Source organism: Gallus gallus, chromosome 9 (assembly GCF_016699485.2).
Source record: "Gallus gallus isolate bGalGal1 chromosome 9, bGalGal1.mat.broiler.GRCg7b, whole genome shotgun sequence".
Taxonomy (NCBI): Eukaryota; Metazoa; Chordata; class Aves; order Galliformes; family Phasianidae; genus Gallus; species Gallus gallus.
In genome coordinates, this window is record NC_052540.1 from 10369058 (window position 1) to 10390147 (window position 21090).

The 21090-nt window shown below is 39.4% G+C and overlaps 1 protein-coding gene across 2 annotated transcripts in view; it reads right to left on the reverse strand.

The window, feature by feature from the left end:
* Positions 1 to 12465: 12465 nt before the first annotated feature.
* Positions 12466 to 21090, reverse strand: part of SLC9A9 (solute carrier family 9 member A9) — a 177119-nt gene continuing 168494 nt past the window's right edge. Inside the window, 2 exon segments of one of the 2 annotated variants that reach the window (NM_001031305.2) lie at positions 14106 to 15133; positions 15686 to 15791. In NM_001031305.2, the coding sequence (NP_001026476.1) occupies positions 14909 to 15133; positions 15686 to 15791 (331 nt within the window). In that variant the 3' untranslated portion in view covers positions 14106 to 14908. 2 annotated transcript variants of the gene reach the window in all.

A 21090-nucleotide genomic window follows, 5' to 3' on the forward strand; every position in this document is an offset into this window, starting at 1 on the left:
AGATGGGAAGTGTTTTATTGATTGCCATTTTCACAAGCAGTGATAGCTTACCTTTATCATTTGGAGAGATTCTTGTTTTGCCCTTTCATTTAGTGCAAGGTCACGGAACCATCGATTTGGCATTTGGTACAATTTGCAGTTAAAGGAATAGAAACTGTGTGTGAGGAAGTGGAATGGCTGCAGCTTTTACTTTACTTCCTCCCCACATCTCTTCTCCCACCCAACTGATTACTTGCTACACTTGCAAGGAAAATTAATAACCAGATTGTCAATCTACAAGTTAATGTTTGAAGTGAGACTTGGCTGGATGAGCTTTTACACCAGTGGAAGTCACTGAGAATATGGGACCCTTGTAGTGGCGTGCCCTCCCTCCTCATTAAGCCTCAAATCCATGTTGTACACTTTTGTCTGAAGGAGCGCGTGTTATTCCTGTCTCAGAAGTACATATTTTTAATCCTTTATAAGGCTTTCAGCTAACATATGATGTAGATTTAAAGTTGTAAAATGAGGTGATCCGACTGTTTTGTGAAGATAAAATTTAAATGTCTTAATAAAAGCAAAAATACCTAAGAAATAATTCGGTGCTCCTGTATAGAAGGATGCAGTACAGATGCCAATTGGCAATTGGTGTTCTCTGCCTCAGAATGCAGTAGCTTTTTCTCTGGGGGTTAGTGAGGATGTCACTAGCTAGTGGGAGTTTCCTTGCAATATGGGCAGGAGTCTGGCTTTTGGATCAGAACCAGGGTAGCAGCAGCCCCATGAAAACAGCTCTGTTTGTGTCACTTTAGCCATTATGAGGTCCCCTAGCAACTGTGACTAGCAAGCAGGGAACGGTGTCACAGGGATGCTGTCCTTCTGCCTTGAAATGCTCTCTCCTGGCTCTACTGGCAGCTAGAGGCAGAAAATGACTTCAGTCCGGACTGTGTTCCTAGCGGTTGGGCAGCAGTTGCCTTGCAAGTGGCAGGGACACTGAAAAATGGTGTTTCTGTGTGTGCCTTGGCTTTCAGAGCTGCAGTGCGCTGTAGGATGAAATGCTTTGTGGCAGGTACCCTGAAATGCTTTGTACCAGACAGTGTTTATGGCTGGTATTGTCCAGAGCATATCATACAGGTTAAAGATTTCTGTAGGAAACAATATTTTATTCTTGTACCGAGTACTGAGCATAGCAACTGTGCAGATTTCTTCTCTTTGTGAAGAGGAGTTTATGATTTGAATAATCTGTCATAAAGCAGCTGCAAAAAGACAATCCAGCCCCTGCAGTCTACTATCTTGGCTCATTTTACTTTGAAGAAAGAAACTGTAAGGAGCAAATTGTCCTTAACCCTCTTGTAATAATAATGAAACCAGAGAAGAACCAGCCTTTAGTGATTACAGTGATGCTCAGGCACTCAAGGATCCCTGTTGCAACTAATAGCCCAAAACTTTATGTGGAACCTCAGAAGAGGGAAAGCTTTTTGTTAACAAGCCCCGTTTACTGTGTGCAAGGAGTTAATTTTATCCTGTGCTTAATAAGTTCTTGGTGAAAATTTCTGTGCTGAGAACTTGTAGGACATTTCAGTCTGTTATGCCTGACTTTGTTAGACTGCAATTATATTATCTTTGGGTGAATGGCAGGAATGGGCTTTCCCAGAGAAAATCATGCCATAAAATATCCAACGTGCAGTTTCCATGAGAAGTTTTTTTTTTAATCTTTTGTAACCCTGATCTTTAAAGCCACTCAGATTCAGGAAAAGTAATTCTGTGTAACAAACGCTACCTGTGCTGTGGAACTATTTGTAGGGGAAACGTGGGAGGAGGCGGCAATTTCCCTACAGCTAGTAAAAGTGAAGATCCGTGATTATTTCTTCGGTTTATAAAGGAACAGGGCCCTGTATTTATGAAAACAGACAAGCTTATTAGTACTGCAGTAACCTGTGGTCAATAGAAATATTACAAGTACTACTTCATCTTGCTAACTGTGTTTCAAATTGTGGGGAAGGCTTAATATGCTGCATGTCATGGCTGGATAATTGTGCTGCTAATGAGAATTGTCTTTTGAGGTCTCAGTGAGAGAAAAGAATACCCAGCACAGGACAGGACATTTAGTTTTTTCTTGCTGATGTAAATCGGGAGTAAAAACCCATACTCAGTATTCTGGCATGGTTGTAGTAACAGGGAGAGGAGACTGGATCTCTGTTGGCTTTTTATTTTTTTTCTTTTTAATTGATGATATTAGCTGTTGCAGTGAAAGTCTCCTTGTGTGAATGATAATGACAAATGAATCAGGAAATGAATGGAGAGGAATGTATCAGGGAAACAGTCGGGAAATGGCAGATAATATCAACTGAAAGGAAAATGAGCTATTTGTGCAGCACTACCCAGCAAGGGATGAAAAGGAGAGAGGCAATATAGTTAATATGGCTTCCCTCATCATGTTTAATTTTTTGATGGGGATGAAAGCCTGAAAACAAGCTGGAGGCAGTAGACTTTTGTGTCTAATCCCCAGGCACTTTCCCCTTTTGCAGTGTAGCTAGGGGAACCTGGCATTAGTCATCACTTCAGGTGACTAGGGAGCAGAAGGGATTTATGGCTGAGAAGTGAAGGGTTTAGAAGTCAGTCAGAATTCATCTAACTGCAGCCACTGAACTGACTTTAATTTGGGAGCATTTGGTGGTGTTGGCAAGCTTTCCATCTGTCATAAACAAAGACACTAAATTAATGAAAATACTTCCCAGCCCCCTTACCTCCTACACAAAAACATTAAACAGGCAAGTGGCAGAGATGTGTCTGGTGTTGAATTAATAGTGGCAGGGGCGGGAGAAAACATCTATCGATCTGTTTCGTGTAGGGATGTCTATAGCTCAGATGGCTGCGTTAAGATGAACTAGAAGGTACAGAGAAGTGGTTTGATATTGGGAGAGAGGGGATCTGCCTCTACTAATTATACACATGGGTAAAAGCAGCTTTTAAAGCAAATCAAAGTAAAGAGGTTGGTCCAAATTCAACTCTGCTACAAGTCCACTGAGGGCAGTAGCATTACACCACAAATGGATTTGTCTTTCAGACCTCCACAAAGGGGACATTATTGCGGCTGGTGAAATGAATTGACAATATAGTGGGTCTCAGGAGGGGATATTCAGAACAGTAAGAGCCCTGGCCCTTCTTGCCAGTCAGGTACTGCAGATGGTGCAAAGGGCTCTGTGTTCCCCACAGTGCCACAGGGAGGGATCTTTCTTCTCATGAAGCGAAAGGCACTGATGAGAGTGATAGATGGCAGCCTACCTGCTTTGAGGAGTCACCGTTAACGTGGGATGAAATAATCAGCCCTTTGTCTGGGGCAGGGGGAGGCAGCCAACAGCCTTGCTGAACAAATGAAAATGTTCAATCAGGTTATGTGCTTCCCCTTCCCTGGGGAGGGAAACACTTGGAAATGTGGTGCTAAGCTCATGTAGTAGTAATAATCCCTGTTTTATTTACAATTCATAGTACTTTCGACTCAGGTTTCTTCAGTGACAGCTAAACCTAAGCAGTACTACGCTAAACCCAGATAAACAGCCTTCAACAGCGTAACTGTGTGAAGCAATCCTGTTGATTCCATATGTAGCACTGTTCTCCCTGACTAAATCTTGTAGCACCATGAAGCCAGGTCAACTCTGCCTCTCACTTAGGTAAGTGGTTGTCATGAATGCTTGGTCACTTGTGACAGGTAGGATGCCTTGCTGCTTTCCAGGGGTTTGGGAGGGAAGGATTATGTTCATGTGTAGGATCAGTTCCTCTAGCAACAAAAATGTAGGTTGCTCTAAAAAGGATTTGTCTGTTGCTTTTCTCAGCTTGTGAATATGTAAGGGCTGAAAGTGCCACTTCTCTGCCTACATTTTTAACAGTAAACTCTTTCATTTATGCTCAAGTCTTCTTCCCGGCATAAGTGAAGTTTGGATCAGACATTACAAAGAGGAGATAAAACAAAAAGCAAACTCATCTTCTGTGAAACTATTTAAGTCTTGGAATTTTAACCCCTCAGAAACTTGAATATAAAGGCTTTGTTTTCATAATGATGAGGAACGTGCTGGGAGCAACAGGTTGAAATTAAGGCAAGAAAAATTCAGACTTTGTATCATTGTCTTTCAATGAAGCCTACATGCTACTGGGCAGCTTCCTGAGTCAGAGCAGGCCAGCTGCTGGCTCTTTTAAGTGGGAAAGCTGAAACATTGAGCTGTGTAGCTGCTGGTCCTCTGGCTGAAGCTGGGAGATGGCATGAAGGTCTGAGCCTTTCAGGTTCAGGGAGAATGAGGTTGCCACTGTGTTCATGTGCTCAGTGCTGATGTGCATGGCAGAGGTGGGTCAATGCAGCATGCCCTAGAACCACAGTGCAGTGGTTTCTGAGCCACAGCTATACGTCAGCACCTTCAGTTTGAGGCTTAAGAAACACTGTAAAGATTATGAAGTAACTTATTTTGATTTTAATGTTAGCATATTTCCCTCTGTCACTGGCAAACTAAACTCTAAGGAGATTTGGAGTGTTAGATTGGTGAGATGGTACTTTGTCTGTGTGAGAGACAAGGCTATGGGATGAGGGAGACGGTTGTAATACAAGACCTGTGAAGGGATCCGTAACATCTCCAAACACTGGGCAGAGGCAATTTCAGTTTTAGCTGCTGGGGCAGGGCCTGTAGCATGGGACTGTTCTGCCCCAAGTGCAACCTTGCATCCACTATGCTGTCTGAAGACAAGGCTAGGTACCCTATCTGCAGCTTATCATATAACAGCAATGAAGCAATACGTTTTTGCTGGAGTTACCTAGCAGTTGCCGATTTACATGTATTTTTTTCCAGCAAATGCAATTTGTTGCTTCACTGAATTAAGAATAGATAAAATTGAGAATTTTCATCAAGTTTTTTTGGGGGTAGAAGAGTGGAATAGGAAGTAATCAAACAAACAGTGGCTATTATCCAATTAAAGAGGCTATTTAAGACAGCTAGTGACCTGCTCCTCATCTCCACTCATGCTGAAGGCTGGAAGAGCAGGAAGGCAGTAAGCTGACTGTTCTTAGTGTCAGTAGCTCAGCTGTCAAGAAAATAGCTGTGAATAAACCACACCTCAGAAATATTTTCACTTCTTTTACTGACTTCTCTCAACTGTATAACACAGTGCTTTTAATTCTCATGCCCTCTCACTCATTGAGGTGCTGATTTCAGGACTTCCAGTTTAGCAGAGAACATGTCAATGCTCTCCCAACTGTGGCCTCCCTGTATGGAGCTAAGGGCAGTGCAGCCATCTTTGCAGCTTGCTTGGCAGCACTGGCAAGGAGGTGGGTGCGTGCACAGTGGCATGTGGCTGAGATATCAGTCCTGGTGACTTCCTGCACTATGTTCCCCAAAATAAGGAGTAGAGGGGCTCTGTAACTCATCCACTGCCTCATGCTTGGAGATGGAAGGCAGGCTGGAAGCTTTTGATGGTATCCCCTTAAAGCTCAAAGATCAGAGCCCTTATTTGATATCTATCCTCTAAGTTTTAAAAATCCCTAAAGTTCCACAGTATTTGTCAAAAACAGACAGACAAACTGGGTTGCTAGTCAGGTGGATTTATTCTCCGGGGAAAACACAACAGTCCTGGTGGTGCATTACAGAGAGAAATTTGCTGCACTGTCCAGATATAAACTCTGTTCAGCTCTTCAGATTGCTGTAGAATCTATTTTAGTTATTTGAATTCAAACCACTGATACAAGGCAGGGAAAAGCAGCTCTGCAAAAAAGTAAGCATTTAAGGGGTAATTGCCACAGTGCACAGCAAGCCCTTTTCTTAGCACAGTAAAGAACTCTTCTGGGGGACTAGCGTGCGATTAAGCTTTTCATATCTAATGGTAACCTCTAGCTGCACTCATGCATGGAGTAAGATTTCAGCAGGTAGATGTGAAATTAAGATCGCTGAGGGCTCCAAGCTTACCTATGTTCTAAAGGACAGTCCCCTTTGAATGATATCTATCTTGCTTGCAATTACAAAACAGAGTGACTAAAACTCATGCATCACAGGACTGTTGTAAACATTACCAGTGACATCTGTCTTGTCAGTGCTGGAGATAAAGGTGAGTGGCACGTGGGAAATAGCTGCACGGATCCTGGCTGGCCCAGTTCTGGTGGCAGATAGATGGCTTTTCCTGACCCTATGTGTTGAGAAGGCAGAGCTGTCAGCTGTGAGTGCTGCAGTTCCTTCCCCACCCTTGGTGCCCAGCCCAGGGGGAAGCCATGCTGGGCCTGGCTGTCACAAATGTCTGTTAGTTCCCCTCACTTTCTTGAAAAAAAAATACTGCTTCAAACTTGGAGATTTGAAATTTCCTATTTTTTCCTAATTCATTTTAAATGAAAAGATCTAATTGCAGGGAAAATGAATTTTTTTGTTCATTTATATCCTCTCAGCTTTCTCATGAACAGTAACAACTAGATTTTGTACAAACAAAGTAACCAACTTGGACTTTTGTTTTGAAGTTATTTTTTTTTCTAGTTTGGAATTAGTCAAGTCAAAAGGAAAAGCTTTGACAAGGATTAAAATGTGGTACTAGAGAGCTACAAAAATCTAGGCTTGTGAATTTTCTCTTAAAATAAATATTTTTTCTTCAGTGTCAACATCATCACGTTCTTTTCCCAAACTTTTCTTTGACGAACAGCTAAACAGTTTGCCAAGTTCTTCCAGATATGTAGTTACGGTATAAGTTTTCTTTTGACGTTGAAGGTCATGATGCTTATATGTCTCAATTTTCTTTGTACGAGGATAAAAGGAATGTTTTTTTTTTAAACAGCTTATGAATGACTTTTGATTTTGTGAACCAAAATCTGCCAGCTACATGCAGCTGGGTGTTTAATTTATACTGAACAATTCATGCAGGAAATTTTTTTTTGTTCATAAATCCTTTTTAAACTTACTCCTAAATTCAGGCTTAGCACCAGTTAGCAGATGCATTTGCCCATGAGTTTATTAATAGACAGTTCTCCTTCCTTTTAACTAATGTGAGTTTCCTGGCTTTGTCATCATGTTCCCATTCAAAGCCTCTGGGGGTTTTGAAGCCTTGTCATGGAAAAAGAATACAGCTGGGGGATGGAACTGATTTGGGTGAAGCAGACCCTGAACTGGTAAAGAAAGGAAGTGAGCTGTTTTGAGAGCTCTATAGTTTGTATGATACATGACATTATTTTCTACCCTGCCACTGCTGGAGCTAAGAGATACTTCTCCTGCCCTATCTGGAAGCTATGTGCATGTCCTGCATCCCCAGCTGGGCTGCTGACTGCAGGGGTTTGGCTCTGAGCCTGGTAGCACTCAAAAAAGTTGTTAACCAGGGCTCAAGAAGGCATGTTGATGTTATCATATCATGCCTATCTATGGGGAACAGAAAATCCCAGTTTCTGAGATCACTTTCCCATTCTGAAATGAAACAAAACTACATTTCTCTTATAAGATTCAATATTATTTCTTAACTTTAATCTCTTCACCTTTACTTTTGAATTTAGGCATACTATACAATACACAATAATATCCTTCCATACTAATATTTGATGCAATAAGGGAACAAGTATTAAAAATTTGAATAAAAACAATGTAACAGTCAAAATGTTTCATGAGGGCTGATGTAACTATGCTCAAGTCACTCTGAATCCTCTGGGTCCAGAAGCAGAACAGTCAAGTGTCCAATGAGGGAGGGAATAATAAGGTACAGAAAATGCACTATCAATGAACATCAAGAATACAGGGCTCTGATTTTGTCCTGTGAACTTTTGCACTGGCTTTGCCAGTTGCCTACAGTGTTGAGGGAAGACAAAACATCTTATGCATATGTATAGAGAGAAAAGATCTGATAAATCTGGGGGCAAGATGGTTGGAGGTAACCTTTAAACATCTGCAAAGGGATGATGCTTTCTGGCCTACACCGGCATACGCATACAGCATTTTTATAAGGTGTTAAGGCGAAGATTGCTCTTCTGAAGAAACAAACAAGAAGAGTGGGCCAGTGCAGGAGGACAGTTTGCCATCTGCAGGGAAACAGCAGCACAACACCATGATGGGCACTGGGAATAAGTGATTTCTTTCTTTAGTCTACATTGGTAGCCTGCTGTCAAGCCAGTTAACCTTTAAGATAAATGTGGAAGTTTGAGTGCTTGCGGAAAGAGAGCGGGAAGTGGGCTTCTTTGGATGCAAGGGACAGCTGTTCTCCATAAAAGTGTGGGCAGGATCTGGCCAGGCTCCTGCACCCCCAGGAGCTGGAACAGCAGGTCATCTTGGAGAGGCCTTCACAGGATCCAGCTCTGGGGAGCACCAGTGGCCTCATCCATAGCACAGCTGTAGGCAGTGTGCACCCATAATATGGGGAAAATGGAGTTTACAATGGCATGATTTGGTGCAAACGGACTGAAAAGTCAAGACGAAGGGATGGGAGCTATATGGGCAGAGTGGTAGATTTACACATCTCCTTATATGTCTTGCAACTGTATTTAATTTACTGTAGCTTGATGTGCTAATCATTCAGGGATATTAACTTCTAAGATAACAAATACATTTGTAAGAGCTGTGTATGGTATATAATGTGTCAGAAGGTGGACTATTTATCTTGAATTTGAAAATCTTATAGGCTTCAGAGTATCTTTATAGTTTCAGAGTATTTGCCTCCATTTAATACTGTGGTGCTGTATGACAGCAGGCTCATGTAAACCAAAGAATTGTTTCTCTGTGGAATAAAATGGAAGTGTTAGCACTGCAATCCTCAAATTATGCTTGAAGGAGAAACTTCAGAGATCTTATACCCTGTTTGGCCTGAAGGGGAGTAATACAGAACCACTTAGATCTCTGAATTATTCCTTAAACTGTAGCTGAGTCATGCTGATATGGAAATCAATTTCATTATTTGAATAAGGAACTTATTGTGTTGATCAGAAGAAAAAGCATTTGTGCTGCATTTTTGTTTTACTTAAAAGCTCTGCTGGGAGCAGTGAGTGTTTTGGCACCTCCTATGCACTAATTTCAATGTGACTTGAAGGCTGCAGTAGGCTTCAGAGTAAGCTGCTGCGTATTCATTGCTTTTAAAAACGGAATCATTTAATTAGGAGCCAATAATTTCAGGATCTTAAGTTTAGTCTTGCTGCTTTAAAAATCTCAGCTCAGGTTAACGTGAAGCAAAGCTTTGAACAACCTTGGACTCTTCCAAAATGAGTTTGGTAATGAAGATGTAGCAAGGGTTGTTATTTGCTGCTCCAGCCTATCCTCTATAAGGTTCTTGTAGGAAGTGGAAAAGCAAAGGGGAGTCTGTGCAGTCTGGCAACACCTAGATGTCCCATACCCTACTTATAGGGGCTGGAGCAGTGTGAGTGCACTGCTCATTTGCAGGCTTGGTTCACCCATGTTTTTTAGGGATACCGAAATAACTTTTACAGTACTCTGGAGAAATTGATAGAAGCCATTTGGAAAGCCTTGAAGGCAGAATGCTCTTCTTGCTGTATATAGAATTTTTGAGAATGAAGATGGCTAGCGGAAGTCTCTGAGGTCATTCAGGTAATACTGGTGGTACAGCCAGTTAAAATTGTTTTAGACTTGCACTACATCAGTGAAGAACTGTGACTATTTCAACAGAGGGCACCCATTAATCTATAACTGCTTTTCTCTAATAAACTTTGTTAGCCAGTGTTTAAATAGTTTCAGAAAATGCTGTCACATGTCTGTGAAATGAATAGTTTTTCTCAACCTTCTGATTAAGAGGAGACATGAAAATTGATGTCAAAAATTCATACTATTTCTTTGCTAATGCAACAGCATTCAGACTAGTTTGGAGTGTGTGCAGTCTGTTGTGTATTCACTGTTTCATGAGTGTTTCAAATAATTCCAAGTAACTTCCTAGCTACATGTACAGAAAGTATAAAACTTCTGCAATATGATCCTAAGAGTGTTCTTTCTTGGGAAATCTAGCGGGGATGGCTGGCTTTGGTTACAAACTTAGGCAGGTTGTCCTTCTGATATATATATATATATTTTTTAAGTTAAATGGTGGTTTAAAGTCACTCTCTGAGCACCTAAACTAGACTAAAAGTCAAAGGCACTGCCTCTTTGTTCCTGTCTGTGCAATGAAATCCTTTGCTAGTGTTTTAAAACCTCATCTCAGGAACAGAGTTTTGCATCTTCTGGTTAAACCCTGCCAAATGCTGGTGTGTGTGGAGCTTGTCCAGGTGGGGGGATGCTTGTTTTAAACCAGGTTTAGGGAATTCAAAGGTCCTTGTTAGATTCTCCATTATTGGTGTTCAGAACTCTAAATATTGGGAACTCAGTGTCTGCAGATTGATTCTTACAGTAAACTAAATAGTTATGGTACAGTTATGGTGCCTCTTTTTTTTTTTTTGGAAGATGCCTGTTGTGTTCAGCATTTTTTCTTCTTTTAAAAATAAGTTGTTTTTTGTTAGTTTTTTGCCTTTTTTTTACTCTTATTGGTTCCTGTAATTAAAGTGCTTGCTCTTAACTTTGGTAGCCATAGTGAAGTTCTTGAAGTATACCACAATGTGCTTGAGCCTTCCCTTTGAGCACAGTCTGTACTTAAAGTAGACATGTAGTTGACAGACGTTGTTTTGACTTCTTTCTGAAGAACTATTACAACTTTAGCTGCCAATACCATGCTGAAGGGGAAAGAACATTTTTTTTTTGTAGTCAAAGCATTAAGGAAAACAAAATTGCATTCTAAAACACAGAAGATGAAAAAGACAAATGGTGAAAAAATGAATAGCTGGTAAAGGAGGGAGAGAAGAAATGAGGAAGACTAAAGAACTTATATCTTCAGTTGTTTATTCAAACTTGTGCAAATATCAGGCAGCTATTGCTCTGCTGTCAGTGCTGCTGAAGGATTAGCCTTTCACCCCAGCTCCTTTTCCTTCATTTTCTTTAAATTTGGTCAATCTTAATCTAGTAGATGTGGCACCCTTTAGGTCTGTGGAGCGTTGAAGTTTTTATAGTCAAGTATTTGAGTCAGGAATATGGCTCTGGCAAAGCTTTTAGCAGCATTCTTCAAGTTAGTTCTTGGTTTCTCATGCTCTTGTCCAATACTTCATTAGCCTGCAGCTGCTACAGAATGTCTTGGTAATCTTTTTCATTCTGAGTATCTTCTCTGGCACTGATTTCTCCCTGCCTAGCTACCCTCTTTCTTCCTTTATCGTTCATTTATTCATTTCCTTTTCTCTCTTATTTTTGTTTCCAGTCAGGCATGTATGCAGAAGTACTGGGTTATATTTAGATCGAACCGTACCTCTGGAGTCAGAAATCTCATTATGCTTATGGGATATTATTCTACTTCAATTCACTTGTGTATAACTTGTCCTAGACCTACATAATGGCTACTATCACAGCATGAAGTTCTTTTTGTCAGTGTTTTAGGCTGTTACGTGTACTGCTCTCTAGTTTCAAATCCTTACTGAATAAGGTAGCATTTTATTTATGTCCATCTACTTCCGTGCTGATGGACATACAGAAGCAGACAGCTGTGTAGTAAAGAATGATGTAGAACATGGGTGGGAAAACACTCCCAGGCATCCCTTACTGTTTCTGGCACCAAGATTTCGAGCACTGCTGTGTCCTCAGACGGATGACGGTAATTTGACTTGCTCTGAGAATCCTCTGAGGCCTGAAACAATATTTGTTCTTCTGTGCCTCAAATCTAACTTTGGAGGGAAATAATAGTGACCAGTGACAGTAAATTACGTGGGGAAAGTGTTTCCTCTGCTCTGATGGAAAAACTGTTTTTTTTGGGAGCAGAGTTGTTGCTATTACAGCCATCATGCAGCAGCGCTTGTGCAGCGCTCCGTGCCTTCTCTGGAGTGCGGAGGGAAGGCAGCCCAGAGCAAGGGTCGGTCCAGAGCAAAGGTGGGCTCATGTGGGAGGAAGCCAGAGTGGCTGTTAACAGTGGGAAAGCTGAAAGAGTATAATTGGAAACATGAAGAGTGTAGAGGATTTCCTGCATTACTTGATGGCTAATAGCAAAATACATAGCAGTTTTTGAAAGGAAAGAAAGACCTATTGTATGGACCATCCTAAGCCCAGCAAGGCACTTAAGTTGCTCTGTGGAAAGAGTAATTTTGGCTTCAATTCAGTTAGTTTAGCAGCTGAAGTTCTGCACAGACATAATTGGTTTGCTGAAGTTAGTCCTAGCATAGTTACTAAGGAGAAGTTAGAGCTTTTAGCACAGCAATGTAAATGCTTGCTTCTAGTGGCCCCTGTTTGCAGTGAGGTTACCAAACGTTACAGTTCTCTGTGAAAGTTAGCATCGTGACCTGATATTTTTAGTACAACATCTTTGGGACTGGCTCCCCTACGTATCCAGGAGTCATTCTGCTGCTTTGAACGTTTGCCAAGCACTCTCAGCAGCTAAGTATAAAACTTCAGTTATTACTTCTGAAACCTGAAAGAGGTTTAGTGATTGAGCAGATTTGTTTCATAACATTTTGGACTTCATACTGCGTATGCAGTCACTACGTTTTGACAGTATTTTACATTTTATTTTTCCAAGAACTTTTTTATTCAATTAATTCAGATAGGAAGAATAACTTTACATTTATCATGAGTAACTTGCATATTCAAACACTGATATTGAATAGTTTAAATCTCCAGAGCACAAACTATAAACATTAGAGGCCTCTCAACATCCATTACACTGTTTAAAAGGTTGTGCAGAATTAATAGTTGCCAGCAGTTTCTACTCAGATACAGATACATCATCTCTTCTACCATAGTCTGAACTCTCTTGAACTGCATGTGTTGAAAAGAATATCTGAAAATTAATAATAATAAATAATAAAAAAAAAAGGCACAGCTGAATAGTGTAATGGATCACCAAGACTTTTATTGCCTTTCAGGAGAAGCTTCATGTTTTCTTGCAACTTGCTTTACTAGTTTTCCTAAAAAAAAAAAAAAAACAAAAACAAACAAACAAAAAAAACCAAACAAAAACAAAACAAACAAAAAAAAAAACAAAACAAAAAACAAAAAAAACATTGATACTATATATGGTTGACTGAGCATAGCCCTAGAGGACAGAAACCCATCTTGCTGGGACCTCTGATTCAGCCTCTTGACAAGCTTAGCATAAAAATCTGATATGCGAAGACGTGAAGAATGAACACTTCTGTTACAAGAAATGACTTTCTTTACCAAGTAATATGGCCTTTTAGGCATGCAGGCAGAGAAGTGAAGAGTGTTTTCACTATTGACTCTTCTTAGAATAAATACAATTTCAGACCCCAGAGTTCTTCATTTATCATGTTTCTCAGAAGTATGAGAAATTTGGACATAGATGCGATAAATCAGTAAAAATCCTGCAGAGCGTGCTGCAGGATGCATTGCAGACCAGAACTTTTGGTTGAGAGCTTGTCATTTCCAGTACGTGTAACAGTTTGGAAAAACAGCTTGGCATCTTTGAAATTCTGCAACAGCTTATTGATTTGTGCTATAGGCTAAGGGTGGGACTCCATGCTTCTCAAGGAACATAGGAAGCCTTAGAGAAGTACTCAGAACTTGTGAAGTTAGAAATTGGAAACTCTGGCTACTGAAATCAGAACTGTGCTTCTACCCATCTGTGGAAATAGTTTTCTCACGATGTTGCTGCATATTAATTTCACTGCAGCTTGTAACAGCCTGTTTATCCTGTTTGCTATTGTCTTTGCCATTCTGATGATGTGCTGCTGGATGCACAGCACTAGGCCATAAAATCTTATATCCTCCTATCTTCATCCCTTCTCATAACCTGTTACATGTTGTTTTTTTTTAAGTTTCACCACATGAAGGCAAAGCAGGGAGTTGGCAATTCACTATTTTTTCTCTGAACTTATTGTGACTTATTTCACATGCGGTTTAAAAAAATAAGTTCCTTTGAAATTTCTTGGTTAGTATTTGGGGGAAAATAAAATGTCAAACTAGACTTCATATCTTTCATAACAGCCTAGAGAACTCCAGTGTTCAAATTTAATGCTTAAAGGAGCTGTTCTACTCACACTTACTAATTAATTAGGATGGAAAAGAATGACTGAGGTTTGATTATATTTAAGTTTCTATTTCAGTTTCTATCTATGTTGAAATCAAAATACATTTGTCTTTATGATCAGTCATGAAGATGGCTTGTTTTTTTTTTTTCAGAGATTACAAACTTGTTGCTTGTGTGTGGTATGTATTAAGAATGACCCTATTTAAAAAGCTTAGTCAGGAATATTATGTGCTATATGTTGAAACTCTGGAGGTGAGAAAAAGCATGTGACCTAATGATAGCCTGTCTCTCCCCGTGTTTGCACTACCTATCTAGTAGGTACAAATGCTCACCTGTGATACAACACAATAATAGGGATATGACATCTAGCTGTGTGTGAGATTGACTCCTTGGTTATTCCATTGCTGCATTTATGCAGATATGATCAATACTTTCATACCTAAATCTCTCTCTTGTTTTTCTAACTACCTCTGACCTTGCTACCAGGATGAAACAGAGTAAAATAAGCACAGGAAAGGGGAGATTTTACCTTGTTGTAATACAAAGGTTCTAGCAGCTTTGTATTAGACGTGCTCTGAGCATGTTAGGAAGGTATTTGTCTCCACCCCAGCAGACTAAAGATTATAAGCAATGTTCAAAGGAAAGTGTACATGTGTAAGGGACATGATGCAATCAAATACCATCTGAGACAACATGTGATTAATGGATTTACAATGGGCTGGCAGTATACTTTCTTTAATAAGAAGTGCTGCAGTAAAGAAAAATAGCATATTGTTGTAGTTGTATAGATGATATATTTTTCAGTGGAGGAACCAGAACTTGGTAACATCTTAGCACAAAAATCTAAGAAACCTTAGTATGTTTTCTTGCTTCTTGTTCATGTAGTTATATTTTTTATTTCTTTGGTTTACTTATTTCTTATGATTTAAATTTACACTGTTCATGCCGATGAATTCAGCTGGGGTTGACCTGGAGTGTGTTCAAACTGGAGCTTGTATGCTCCTAATCCAAGGTCTCCTTCACAAATATCTTCCTTGCCTGCAGCCTGGTTGCTGCAGCCTGTTCTGTCTTGTGTAGGCACTGGTGTGCGAGCAGATGCTTCTTGGTTTTTGGTCAGTTCATCATTATTTATGATATAATCTGTGTCCTCGTTCTTCAGCTGATCCTGTATGTTTCAAACAAGGAAAAATACCAGTGAAAGGAACAACGGAGAGGATTTTTATTAAGGTTTAAATGAAGAACAGGTTAGATGCAATTCCTTTCACTTAATTAATTTCACTTAATTTCACTTATTTTCTTATTGTTTCAATTACTAACTTATGATCTTCAAGAAGTCTTGACGATGATTAGGGCAAATAGTTTATTACCATGTTCAGCTCTTGGACAATGTTGTGAAGTACAACTTACTATTCAGCTTTCTAGGTTAATTTCAGTGCTTCGATATCACTGACATTAGTGGGATGGAGCAGCTAATGCTTTCTTTCAGCATCTGACTGAATTACTTAAAATCTGACTCATGAGCTGAGTACGTGTGGCCATTCTTGAAAATGCAGCATAGCACTTTCTGGGACCCCGCTCTACAATCCTGAAGAAATCCCTATAATCCTTCACTGTAAAAGTAATAGGCTTTAGGAAAAGCACTGTGCCAGAGTGTTTCATTGAGTACAGTGACTTTTGAGGTACACTTTAAATACCATTAACCAAGTCAGGTACTTACGCTGTATGCACTGGGGCTGGTCAGAAGTCTGGCAACAGGATTACACCATTCAGGTAACGTTGTTGTGAGAGGTGGACCGGCATGTGTTAAAATAGGTTTTAGGTATCTGTGAAGTTTGTTAAAGAAAACTTCCTGTGTGGATTTGATAATAAGATGCTTCTATAGGAAACTTCATTGTAAAGCATAAGAGCAAAGCGCTCAAAATCTGTTCTGAAGCATAGCAGAATGAATGAAGTGAATGTCATGGGATACATAAATGGGAGAAGAAATAGGAGGAGATGCAATACACACTAGATTATCCAGTTTTGTTCTCATCCACTGTTTGCTGTAAAAGTGTGATCTTTTTAAAATATTTCCTGTTAGAATTGCATAAGATGCAATTCTATCAGCTACTTATGTAAAAATGGTAACTAACAGTTTCTTAAACGTATACTAGGTTTTCTGTAAGATCAATGTATTTCTTGAGCTGGCAAAGAATATCTCATCAAATATGAAGTATCGTTATCCTGAGGAGCGTACATATGTTATTCTCTGTAATACTCTATCTTTAGCATTTAGTACATTTGTTTTGCACAGTTGTTCTACAACATTCAACATATTTGTTTTACATCAATGCTTCTTTACATAAAAGCATGCAAATTCATGAAGAACAAGCTTTATGTTATTGTCTCACACGTCTTTCCTATCTTTTTTCATCCAAAATTGCTTTATTGAGATGAAAGGAAAACCTGCTTATCTCAAGCAAATATATCATCCTCATATCTGCCAATAGCAGCTCCCTCAAGCTGGCATACCTTCTCTGCTATTTTAACTTGCCAAGTGATTTTTGGTGTTCTTTGGTAACCAGGTCTGTCAGATTTTTTTTTTTTGAAAGCAAGGGAAAATTTTTGTTATAGACTGTTGTCCCTCTGTCTTCTACTCCTGTCCCAGCTCTCTCCCTTCCCCTCCTTTAAGAGGAAAGTAGACAAAAAAAATTGAATGATGACTTGAGTTCTGCAGAAATATTGTAGAAATGCTCAGTGAGTAACAGTGTATGTTTTAGACCTAGTCCTTCCAGTACCATCTCTTCCATCATTACTGTCCGGCACCACTGCACTAGCCACTCTATTTAAACTATTTACTGAAGAAACTGAGTCATGTGAAACACCCTCAAGATCTCTGTTATAGATTGAAAGGCTAGATCATGTGCTTGGCTGTCCTCTATACTACAGTCATAGTAGTTGTTCTGTGGAGTCTTCTGTATGCGTATTTTCTTCTGTGCAATTCTAAAAGCTTTAATTGCATCTATCGGAAGATCATGTGATTCCTTCATCCAAAGAGGAAGTAGTGTACTGAGTTGGTGGGAAAGATGAATATTGAATCCACTTAAATAAATCTGATCAAAACAACAATCCAGATGGGATCAATCAAAGTGACAATCTGATGGGATTGTGTAGGAAAGTTTACATCCTTCTGTTTCTGTTGGAGTAGGAAAAAAAAAAAAGAAACCTTCCTGACCCCATTTTATTTGAATCTTGAAGGAAAAGACTTCCCAAGTGCCAAGTATTTGAGAGCTATTTTTAAAATGCAATGTATGGAAGCTATCAGTTAGAGCTGTCTTGTTTTCAGCACTTCAAAAAAACAAAAAAAATGAACCTGATTAGAAAGGACAAAACTGCAAAAAAGAGCCTAATTCTAGATTTTTCATCACTGGAAATATTGGTGTTGTTAGTACTAACAACTTGAAGTGGTTGCACTGAGTTGTCAGACCCAGCGTGAAAAACAGAGGATTTTAATGGAAGTTTCATGTGATTATACTATGTCCTTCCATTCTCTTCTTTTATTTTCTTCCAGAGTAAGTAATGGTAGATGAATATTTCTCTGCATTTCCTCTTTAAACTATGACCTCTTAGCGAGGCCTCACATCTAAGCAGTTTTATAACCTCATAGCAAACTATAAAGCCCTCAGTCTAACTTGCCCTGTTTACCTCCTGTGCTTTGTACAGACAGCACATGTGCTTGCATGAAGCCTAGCATCATACCAGATGGGAATAGGGAATGAAACAGGCAGACTACTTTGCCAGCAGTGATCTTCAATGTGGGGATTTCTACCCTAACCCCTTTTCTCTCCCCAGTCTTTTGAGCCACCACTGCTTTTAGGATTAACTTCAGCAAGTATTTGGTTGCTATGCATAATCTTGCATGAAGACTTCGTTTTGGGTTGTGATAGATCTTCTAAATCCCTTTCTTTTGCACATTTGTTGTGCATTGTCCATGCATTTGCTTTTCAGTCTCTTGAGATGCAGTTTAAAGTGAAGTCATTTTTCTCCATCTTGTTATGATGCTTCTGATTCTGTAATAAATGATTTACCTCTTGTTCCTTACTAGTTAACTAGTAATTAATTATTCAGTCCACTGAAAGAGCTTAACTTGCTGGGCCTATTTGTCATGTTTTAATGACCTGAGCTGTAAATGCTTTCTCTATTGTTGGCACAGTTTCTTTATGGTATTACAGACGTAATCGCATTGTTCAGTGCAGCATGAAAGGGGAATTTTAATCCATGTGTGATGCTTGCATTTCAAGAGTATATCAGACATGGGTTATAGCATTTTAAGGCTGGCAAAAAAATCTTATCACACTCCAGTTGTTCTGGTTGCATCTCTTGGGAGAAGGAATTTAAATACAGTAATAGAATAAGATGGATTTTGCACTAAGGCTGCTATAAAAATTGGAGAAAAATCCCAAAGTGTAAAATTCTTAACAGAACTAAGAAATTATTGCTTAACCAAATCTATGCCTTCCTAAAACAGGATTGGGGAAAAGACATCAGAAATACGTTGTATCAGACAACTTACTCTTAGACTTGCCATTTCAGCTCTCCATGGGCGAACAGGAATGGCTCAGATACCGTACTGTGTTTAAAGAGCATTATTATTATTGGAAAAGTGGTGTGCTAATTTTGAAGTTGGGAAACTGAGTTTGGTATGGCTGCGTATGCACGTGTTGTCCACCTTATAATCAGTGTACAGTACTGGCATGTTAGTATGCTTTCACTCGTAATCAAATACTGAATTTTCTGTTGAATCCTCAAACGCCCAGGCTTCTACTCTCACAAATGTGTACCCTGGGAGCCCTTGTTGCTTTAACATCCCTTTGGCCTGACAGTTCCAGTCTGCGGTCCCCACTGGCAGGGCACAGTTCTTCTACCTTCTTTATTGCCACCAGACTCAGCACCTGAGTCAGTGTTCACGCGCTCCCTGGTTCTGCTTCTCCTTTTCTGAGTTTGAATCATATGACCACTTCTTGCTCAGCAGTAAGTGAAGGTAATGCTTTTGCAGAGAAGACAGCGCTTTGGGTCTCATCTGCAGATGCATCTGGCCAATGTGGCCTGAAGTGAACCTCAGACAGATGGTATTCTGGGGCTGACAAGTCTGAGGAATTGAAGCAGGGGTTGTTGGAGGATGCTCAAAAAGCAGCATGCTCAAAAGCAACTGGACCTTCAGGGAGTTGCTCATGAAATTGAAGTTGCTTTTGTAAAAAGCACATGGATAGCAAACTCTTCAAAGCTGCACAGTGTGATATTCAAACTGAACTTTCAGATCGTCAAGGTGGAATGTGAGGTCTTTCCTCTAAGTATAGATAATTTAGAGAAGATCTCTTCAGGATTTTTCAGTGGGAAAGCTTGACTTTTACCCAGCACTTCTCCTTCCTCCTTCTCCCCTGCCCCGCAAATAAATAAATAAATGTATATACACGCACACAGCCTGAAACAGCTGTTATGGAAATTTGGAAATTTTTCTTTCATACATTAAATATTTCACAAAATTACAGGTTATGAATGAAACCTTCAAATGAGAGTTGTCAGGTAATTCTGATGAGAAATGCCAATGTCAGTAACCATATATCGATAACTTCCTGAGATTTGAACAGTTTTTTTGCCTACTTTCAGAATGAAGAAATTGGAATCTCAATTTTTCTTTCAATCAGTAAGCTGAAATGACCATGTTTTTGTTAAAATGTCATCAGAGAAAATTGGGAGAATGTTGGTAAAAAAATCACTGTTTTTAACTTAATGATATGAGGTTGTTCAAAGAGAAAAATAGCGAGGCAGAAATGTTGTGACTGTTTTGACTCAAAGACTTAAAGCAAATGCATTTCTCTCTTGCTCGAGAAGCAAGTCCTAGTCCAGCTCTGATAGCTTTGCTAAAGAGCAAAACAGTAAGTGTCACATCCTCATTTTCTGTATGCTTGACTTGAGCTTTTGAGAGAAAACTAATTTATAGTTTGAAGGGGGGGGGGGAGGGAGAACCCCAAATCCCATGAGCAGAAGTGGCCACAGTTATAAAGACATATGGCAGCTCAGCTTCAGCTCTATGAAGTACTGCATTTGGCTCAAAAGGTGTGTTTTGCCTTTTGCCTCCCCACATAATGGTGACTCTGTAACGCAGTGTAATTCCACCCTTCCCTAAGGAGGCAAATGCTCTCACACTACAATATTGACTATTAAAAAGCCCTGAAGTGCAGGAGTTCTTGTGATACCAGGAAAAATTACATCTAGTTTTTCTTTTCTTTTTTAAGACTACTTTCCTAAAGCAGGTAAGCTGTGTTATAAGCACACATTTGTTACAAGTATGGCCTTAAATACTGCTTTGCAGGTGTTACATTTCTGCTGTAGGCATAAATCTCTAGAGGCAAATATCACCCCTCCCAGAATCTTTCCATTGTACAGTGTTTTGAATGTTTCTTTAGTACTGCAGCTCTTATTTTTAAAGTTACCCTGTTGTGAATACTTAAATTGGGCATTGTGAATTAGTTATGTCATGAGTTTATTATTTCTTTTTTTGTATTTGTGAAGAAAAGTATAGAATATATTAAGGAAAGTATATCATTTCATTCAGTGTTTTCCATAATAAGGGCATATTTTTTTTTTGCGACTTGGTAGAGTTTCAGTTTTTAAAGAGAGGAGTTTAACATTAGCTATGTGATAGTATAAGGGCAAACATTTCCATTTTTTTTTAATGTTTGCATAGGAACAAGCAAATGACGAAACTGATTATCTGGCTAAGTTCTGCACGTGGCTAGCTGCTGCTAACAGCTGACTGAGATTATTTGGTTTCTTTATACAACAGCTTGTGTGCATGACTGAGCTGGTGAGGCACAGAGACATCTCCAGGTTTTAAATGCATACACGTCAGATTAAGTTTAAGAGGGGTTTCTCCTCTTGACCCTTATAAGGGAGGATGATCGTTCCTCTTGTATGAAGGGACTTTCTTCAGGGGATGGGGAATAATTGGTGTAGAGCAGTTTAAAAAAAAAAAAAGCAGAGCATGATTATATGAAATTCAATCATTAGAACTGCAAGTATATTTTTGAAAAGAGAAAGCTAAAGAGGAGTGACTACATTTGTTTGAATTGATATTTTAAT